At 35.2% G+C, this 9,436-nt stretch overlaps 1 protein-coding gene across 1 annotated transcript; it reads left to right on the forward strand.

Moving 5' to 3' along the window:
* The first annotated feature begins 1,891 nt into the window (after positions 1-1,891).
* LOC108192566 (factor of DNA methylation 4) lies at positions 1,892-4,598 on the forward strand. Its single transcript, XM_064086350.1, has 4 exons — positions 1,892-2,212; positions 2,608-2,823; positions 3,096-3,292; positions 4,499-4,598. Exons 1-4 carry the CDS (start codon positions 1,892-1,894, stop codon positions 4,596-4,598), a joined length of 834 nt encoding a protein of 277 aa, XP_063942420.1.
* The last annotated feature ends 4,838 nt before the right edge of the window (positions 4,599-9,436 follow it).

Raw genomic sequence — 9,436 nt, forward strand, 5'->3', positions numbered from 1 at the left:
TAAGAACATTAATGCTTCAAAATCCCATGGATTTTGATGGGATTCCAAAAAACTTAAAATACATTGAGAAATGTCTACAAAATCCATCATTTTATGAAATCCAAAAAAAATCTATTAGCATTTGAATATCGTCAGATTTTATTGGATTTTAAACAATCCCAATTGAATATCAGATTTAAAGCATAATTTAGAATCCTAATTGAATACCACGAGATTTTGTAGTATTATTTAAAATCTCAATTGAATACCTTTAGATATTAATGGATTTTAAAAAATCTCTCGAATTTCATGAATGCAAAAAAATCCTTCAAAATCCGAATTCAATACACCCCTGTAAAAGTATCAATATTTGCATGTATTTCAACACGAGTTAATGAGATAAAAACTAAAACATACCTTCTTGTATCAAATATACCAACAACCAATGCTTGACTAATATTATTTACACAATATAACTTAAAAATATATGACAGTAGAATATATAATTTTATATATGTAGACTTGTTTTTATATGTGTTACTATTTCCTTTGTTCCAACTATATTTTTAATTTTTAATTCTTAATTTCTCAATTTCTTACATTTCAAATTTTGAAAAAAAAAATTGTAAACATTATAATACAAATTTACCTGTTCCTTTCATTTCATCCACTTTTCAATACCACAATAATTAATAATTTAGTGGCGCGGAAAAAATATTATTTTTACTATTTTATAAAGAATTAATATATGGTACTATTATCTCATATACTTTAATAGTATGAAAAAATGCATGTAATTAGCCACTAAGATTTCAGTATTATTAAATATTTATTTTTTGTAAAAATTTTATTTAAAATTCTGGAAATTTGAAATGAGATAAATATTAATTTTATAAATTTAAAAACATATAAAAGACATAAATGTAATCACATATGCAAAATTTAAGAATATATGTTTGCAAAAGGTCACAACAAAGATCAATACAATACATATCTTATAATAATTAATAAAAGTAAAGATATTACACCTAAATTTAAGATTCTATAGTATATTTTATTCTTTCTACACGCCTTTATATTGGAGCATGTAAATCATTGTTATCATTTGGTTTTGACACCTCCATTTTCAGATTGCAAGCTTGATTTTTGCTCTCTCTCTCTCTCCCTTCCATTTTGTAAGTTATATCATTTTGGATATTTGAATACTTCTTAAGGGTGAAGTGAAACATACACTACTACAAGAGCGGCTATTTCCCACGTATATACGTGAGTTTTTCTATGTATCATATATGTTGTAAGAAATTTTAATATTTCTCTTCATTTATGTGGATACAATTTAAAAATTTATGTATTATATGTTATATGAAATAATGGTACTTCTCTTTATTTTGTGAATAAAACTTAAAAATATATGCGCTTTGATGTAGAGATGAAGCTATTTTGCTCAACATAAATTCACTCCTTCAGTAGCTTTCTTGTTATATTTCATCTTACTAATTTGTGATTTTTCTTTTGTTTATTTGTCTTGCTATAAACTGATATAGTTCTTGCGGTAAATATAAATATATAATAGTATTTGCATAATCAAATGTACATCTGTATTTGGGACGTGGATGCTTAACTATATATACAATTATCACTGCACTATCAGAGGGGGCTGAGATCCCGGGCCAATAAGGGCCCAAATTTATAAACAATATGCTGTGTTGTTTTTTTTACAAGATATTCAAAAGGAGTTTACAATTAGTATATTTCTTGTTATTATTTGTATTTTAAGTTCATTTTAATTATACAAATTAGTTTAATTTTATATAAAGTAAAAATTAATTGATTTGAAATTTCATACACACCCCAATAATTTTACCTGGATAACTGAGGTACCAGCTTAATGTTATGGCATGCACAGATTAAAATGGAGCACAACTCGGAAAGAGGACCGCAGGGTGATGGTGTGCTTGGTGGTGTTGTTAGTGCTGGTGATGCAGGTGTTGTGGCTGCTAATGGTGGGGGTGCTGCTGTTGATAGTGTATTGAGACCAAATAATCATGGTGAGGATGTGGAGGAAATGAAGAAAAAGATGGAGTCGTTGGAAGAAAAACTGAAGGAGACGGAAGAAAAACTGAAGGAGAAGGGTGAAGATTTTGAAAGCCTTCAAGATTCATATCAAGCTCTACTTGTAAAGGAGAGGAACAACAATGACCAGTTAGAAGATGCTCGAAAAAAGCTAATAAATGTGAGTTGTTTGGTTGTCTTACATTTTAATATGGACTTCACTGTCAATGAATCTGAGTTTTCTTTACATGTCTTGCTCGAGTAATAATTTCATTGTCCACACATAGGAAAATGAACTGAAATATTTAATCTCTTTTGTTATGAATATCTATTTGCGTAAATTATTAGCCATTCAAGGCCGTAAAAGTTCATCCTGCATACTTTAGCCAAGTCATTCATGATAACCTGACTCTCCCTATACTATAAACCATGCACACTCGATAGCAATTATCTTTTGTTGATAACAATTATATATAAGCAAATGTCTGCAATTTCTAGTTCGGGAAAATAGGAACTGAAAAATATGTATTGTTTTGATAGTGTCCACCAAAGGTGATCATTTTATTGTTTCAATAGGTTTTGAAGGATAGGCGGACTAACATGAGGGCCTATACTGGTGTCAAGCTGATGGGAGACCTTAACCTCAAACCCATATTTGCTGCTGCAAAGAAAAAGTATCCTCCTGCCGAAGTTGAATTGAAAGCAATGGAATTTTCATCCCTGCTAGAGGAGAAACTTCGGGATCCAAACTGGTACCCCTTTAAGGTCATAACATTTGGTGAAGATAGCAAGGTAAGCATTCTGTAGATAAATTTACTTGTCAACTCGAAAGTCATAGCTTCTCCCTTTTACGCAGACCATATCTTTTTACAGTCACTCATGCATCACTGTGATTAATGACTTGTATTCTCCCTGACATTGTAGTAGTTTGTAACCGGACAGTTTCTAGACCACTCTATATATTCTTGTTTCCTTGCTCACGATCTCTCTCTCTCTCTCTCTCTCTCTCTCTCTCTCTCTCTCTATTTCCTTATTGTATGTTTTGATTTCATGTGACATGTTAGAGAGTTATCAATGACGAAGATGAAAGCCTGGTGATCATAAAGAGTGAGTGGGGTGATGAAGTGTATAACTCGGTGGTGAAGGCACTAACAGAATTAAACGAGTACAATTCAAGTGGAAGATATCCCGTTCCCGAGTTGTGGAATTTCAAAGAAGGAAAGAAGGCAACCTTAGGTGAGGGTGTCGATTTCATGGAAAGGTTGTGCAAGACAAACAAGAGGAAGAGAAATTAAAGTATTCTTGTACTAATGATTTGCACCCCTTCTTTACTTTACCCGTTTGATTGTCGATGTGTTAGGACCATTTTTCTATGTTGTATACTTATTTCATATATCTTTTTATACATCTTTATAAGCATGAGCATGTAGAATGTTCAACTTCCAACCAAATTAAGGAATTTATTCTTAAATAAATCAAAAGCGGATATATATGTGTGTGTGTATATATATATATATATGCGGAGAGGACAGCAGGAACCATTTTTCACATTACTATATATCATTAATTATTTGCCTACACAATATAACATTTTATTCTAATAGAATATTATGATGCATAAATTTCATATACTTAAAACTTGTAGGAATTGAAAAAGATCCATTTTTAGTTCATATTTTATAATTTTGAATGAATTTTAAAAGAATAAAATTCCTCGATTTCATCATGGCTGGCCAACAAAATTGAAAAGAGGCCCAACCACTTAATGTTTTGTGATAAGTACCTGGCAGCCGGCCTCATTAGTATGATATTATTGGCTCTATCTGTGGCAGAGGATGCACCGATTTATTTTTGGCTCCGCGTATGAAAAGAACTCATCCTAATTAATGGACTTGTTTGGCTACTTATTTTGAAAACAAATCTGCTTTATCTTTAAGATGTGGGACTTGGGTTGACACCCACTCAACACTACTCTCACTTTGTGATTTTTCTTTTGTTTATTTGTGTTGCTAAACTGATATAATTCTTGCAGTAAATATTAATATATGATAGTATTTGCATAAATGTATATGTGTATTTGGGAAGTGGATGCTTTAATATACAATTATCGCTGCACAATCAGAGGGGGGCTGAGACTGCACAACGCGGCCAATAAGGGCCCAAATTTATAAATAATACATTGTACGTGTTGTTGTTTTACAAGATATTCAAAAAGAGTTTGCAAATAGTATATTTTTTGTTACAATTTGTATTTTAAGTTCATTTTATTTATACAAATTATTTTAACTTTATATAAAGTAAAAATTAATTGATTTGAAATTTTACACACCCCAATAATTTTACCTGGATAACTGATGAGGTACCACCTCAATGTTATGGCATGCACAGATTAAAATGGAGCACAACTTGGAAAGAGGACCGCAGGGTGATGGTGTGCTTGGTGGTGTTGTTGGTGCTGGTGATGCAGGTGTTGCGTGGCTGCTAATGCTGGGGGTGCTCCTGGTTATATTGGTGTAATGAGACCAAATAATAATGGTGAGGATGTGGAGGAATTTATTCCTAAATAAATCCAATGTGGATATATATGTGTGTATATCTATATATATGCGGAGACGACAGCAGGAACCATTTTTCCCGTTACTATATATCATTAATTATTTGCCTACACAATATAACATTTTTTTATAATATAGAATATTATGATACATAAATTTCATATACTTAAAACTTGTAGGAATTGAAAAAGATCAATTTTTAGTGCATATTTTATAATTTTGAATGAATAAAATTCCTCGATTTTATTCATGGCCGGCCAACAAAATTGAAAAGAGGCCGAACCACTTAATGTTTTGTGATAAGTACCTTAGCCGGGCGGCCTCATTAGTATGATATTATTGGCTCTAGCCGTGACGGAGGTCCATGCACGTATTTGTTTTTGGCTCCGCGTATCAAAAGAACTCATGCTAATGGACTTGTTTGGCTACTTATTTTGAAGATAAATCTGCTTTATCTTTTTTTTTTTAACGTAGGAACCCGCAACCGCTACCCTTCGGGTGCGCACTGGGTAAACCCACGAGCTCACGTGATAGCCTGCTTTATCTTTAAGATGTGGGACTTGGGTTGACACCTACTCAACACAACCCTCACTTTGTGATTTTTCTTTTGTTTATTTGTGTTGCTAAACTGATATAATTCTTGCAGTAAATATTAATATATGATAGTATTTTCATAAATGTATATGTGTATTTCGGAAGTGGATGCTTAAATATATATACAATTATAGCTGCACAATAGATGGGGGCGGAGACCGCGCCCGCCAATAAGGGCCCAAATTTACAAATAATAGGATGGACGTGTTGTTTTTTTTATCAAATATTCAAAAAGAGTTTTCAAATAGTATATTTGTTGTTACAATTTGTATTTTAAGTTTATTTTATTTATACAATTGTTTTAAGTTTATATATAAAGTAAAAATTAATTGATTTGAAATTTGTACACACCCCAATAATTTTACCTGGATAACTGAGGTACCAGGCCAATAAAGGCCCAAATCTATAAATTATATTTTGGATGTGTTGTTTTTTTTACAAGATATTCAAAAAGAGTTTGCAATTAGTATATTTCTTGTTAAAATTTGTATTTTAAGTTCATTTTATTTATACAAATTATTTTAACTTTATATAAAGTAAAAATTAATTGATTTAAAATTACATACATGCCCCAATAATTTTGTTGGTAATAATTTCAAACATGTTAGTCGTAGAGATTTTATAGGAGCTGATTAAATAAGTTTAGTGGGTGGTAGAGTTAGTTTTTTTTCGTAGAAGTTATTTGTTTGCATCGTGCTTGAGTAGGAGTTATTGTTTCCTGTTTTCTAGCTAGCAGTTTTCAGCAGTAGGTTTTACTATTAATCTTTGTATTCAGTACTGGTATGAAGCAGTTGTCTTTTGACACAAAATACTTGCCTTGTTTGTTCAGTTTTATCTCATAGTGGTTAACATAACTATACGATTATATAACTATATTTGGTATCAGAGCCTAGGCAGGTGATCGAGTGTATGTCAAAGACTGGGATGGATAAACTCAAAGGTTCAGTTGGCCTTAGTTACCCGACTCTAACAAAGGGGAACTATACGGCGTGGTCCTTGAAAATGAGAGTATTTATGCAGGCACATGGAGTGTGGGATGCTGTTGAGAGTAGTGATCCCAAGGTCGTTGTTGAAGGAAAGACAGACAAGATCGCATTGGCTATGATCTATCAGGGCATTCCTGAGGAGTTCTTGTTGTCAATTGCTGAGAAGAAAACGGCAAAAGACGCCTGGGAGGCGATCAAAACCATGAGTCAAGGTGCGGACAAAGTGAAGAAGGCGAAAGTTCAGACATTGAAGGCTGAATTCGAGGCATTAAGCATGAAGGATACAGATCAACTTGATGATTTCTACATGAAAATCAATGGCATAGTGTCAAACATACGGGCACTTGGAGAAGCAGTGGCAGAATCATATGTGGTGAAGAACCTATTACGTGCTGTTCCACCAAAGTTTCTTCAAATCGCTTCTACTCTTGAACAATTTGGAAACTTGGATACCATGTCAATTGAGGAAGCAATCGGAGCACTGAAAGCTCATGAAGAAAGAGTAAAAGGTACGGTTACTACTAATGACATGCAGCTAATGTTGACAGAGGAAGAATGGCGAAAGAGAGACAATGAGGGCGAAAAACTGTTTCTTACACGTGAAGAATGGTTGAAAAAGTCGAGTCGAGGGGTTTCGAGTGGAGCTTCAGGACAGAAGGGATGTGGGAATCGTGACAAAAGTCAGGTGAGGTGTTTCAACTGTGGCATACTGGGGCACTATGCGGCGGAGTGCAGAAAACCGCGTCGAGCAAGAGAATTGAAACAGGAGGTGAATATTGCAACAATTGAGGACGATGAGCCAGCCTTATTGTTGGCAAAACTCGACAAAACTGAAAAAAATCTGGTTTTGTTGAACAACGAAGAGGTGAAGCCAAAGCTAGTGGCTTCTGGTCATGAGAAAGTAGGAGAATCAAATATATGGTACTCGGATAATGGCGCGAGCAACCATATGACAGGCCACAAATCAAAATTCAATGTTTTGAACGAAGAAATCAGCGGAAATGTGAGATTTGGAGATGGGTCAACAATCAAAATTGAAGGAAAGGGGACAATAAAGTTCAGATGCAAGAACGGGGAAGAAAGAACCCTTTATGATGTTTATTACATTCCAACCTTGTGTAATAACATCATTAGCCTTGGTCAGCTCTCTGAAGGAGGTAATAAGATTGTGATCAGTGGAAATTTGCTTCGAGTATATGATAATCATGAGAAATTACTAATGAAGGTGCCCAGGTCGAACAACAGACTGTACAGAATTCTCATCGAGCCATGTGACAATGTTTGTATGCTTTCAAAATCTGAAGATGTATCTTGGCTCTGGCACACACGTCTCGGGCATGTGAACTTCCAGGCAATGGAGTTGATGTCAAAAAAGAAGATGGTAAAAGGGATGCCTGATATGGCACAACCAAAGGGAATTTGTAGTGGATGCTTGATGGCTAAACAAGTAAGAAAATCCTTCCCTTCTCAGTCAAATTTCAAAGCTAGTCATGCACTAGAACTCATTCATGGAGACTTGTGTGGGCCAATCACACCCACAACTCTAGCTGGAAACCGTTATTTTTTTTCTGTTGGTTGATGACTACACTCGAATTATGTGGGTGTATATGTTAAAAAATAAGAGTGATGCATTCGATGTTTTCAAGAAATTCCGAGCCCAAGTCGAGAAGACAGAAAGGAAGGATTGGAACCTTTAGGACTGACAGGGGAGGGGAATTCATGTCAAAGGAGTTCGTTTCTTATTGTGAAGATCATGGAATTACCAGACACTTTACGGCACCATACACGCCCCAACAAAACGGCGTGGTGGAAAGGAGAAATCGAACTGTGGCTGAGATGGGGAGGAGCTATTTGAAGCAAATGAAGATGCCATCTGTGATGTGGGCAGAGGCAATAAGGCATGCTGTTTATGTTCTCAATAGGTTACCCACCCGAGCTTTGTCGGGGCAAACTCCATATGAAGCATGGATGGGGTATAAACCAGATATTGGACATATCCGAGTATTTGGGTGTATTGTTTACATGAAAGTACCAGGTGATAATATAAAAAAACTTGATGATAGAAGCTTGATGGTAGTCAATCTTGGCAAAGAACCCGGCACTAAGGCTTATCGCTTGCTCGATCCTAGAACAAACAAATTGTATGTTAGCCGTGATGTGATTTTTGAAGAAGAAAGAGCTTGGGATTGGAATGATCAGGGAGAGTCAGATGTCAGCAAGAATTATTACTTTGATGTGCCAGAAGTGTCTGTAGTTGAGAGTATTGATGCTGAAAGCCCCAGACCAGTGGTCACTGGCGCCACAGAAGAAACAGAAATCGGGACTCCCCAGTCACACCGTTCAAGTTCAAGTATTGACAGAGATGCTTATGATGATAGTATAACACCCAGAAAATTCAGATTACTTGAAAATGTTTATCGAGATACTGAAGAGCTTGAGATTGAAGACGAGCTTCTGCTTGTGGAAATTGATGAGCCGAATTCGTATGTTCATGCCGTAAAAGAAAAGGCCTGGAGAACAGCTATGCAGAATGAAATGGATTCAATTGAGAAAAACAGAACTTGGGAACTCACTGACTTGCCGCCAGGAAAGAAAGAAATTGGTTTGAAGTGGATATTCAAGTTAAAAAAGGACGCAAATGGGAACATTGTGAAGCATAAGGCCCGATTGGTTGCAAAAGGATATGTGCAAGAAAAGGGAATTGATTTCGACCAGATCTTTGCACCAGTTACACGCTTAGAAACAGTTCGCTTACTACTGGCATTGGCAGCAAAAAATTCATGGGAAGTGCATCATCTTGACGTCAAGACGGCTTTCTTAAATGGAGAAATTGGTGAAGAAGTATATGTGACTCAACCGGAGGGGTTTGTGAAAAAGGGGCAAGAAAAGCGAGTGTATAAGCTTCTCAAAGCCTTGTATGGTCTCAGACAAGCTCCTCGAGCTTGGTATTCGAAACTCAACAAGTGTCTTGAAAGTCTTGGGTTCGTGAGATGTCCCTATGAACATGCCGTTTATGTAAAACGGGAGGGAAGAGAATCAATAATAGTTGGTGTATACGTGGATGATTTATTAATCACGGGTACTGATGTGTCTCTTATTCGAAGCTTCAAGGAGCAGATGAGCAATATAGTTGAAATGACTGATATGGGGAAGTTAAGTTATTATTTGGGAATAGAAGTCAAGCAGGGTGCTGGGTTTATTGAGCTTAAACAGTCAGGCTACGCGAAGAAAGTACTTGAAAGGGCTGGAATGTCTCAATGCAATCCTTGT

Source organism: Daucus carota, chromosome 2, assembly GCF_001625215.2.
Source record: "Daucus carota subsp. sativus chromosome 2, DH1 v3.0, whole genome shotgun sequence".
Taxonomy (NCBI): domain Eukaryota; kingdom Viridiplantae; phylum Streptophyta; class Magnoliopsida; order Apiales; family Apiaceae; genus Daucus; species Daucus carota.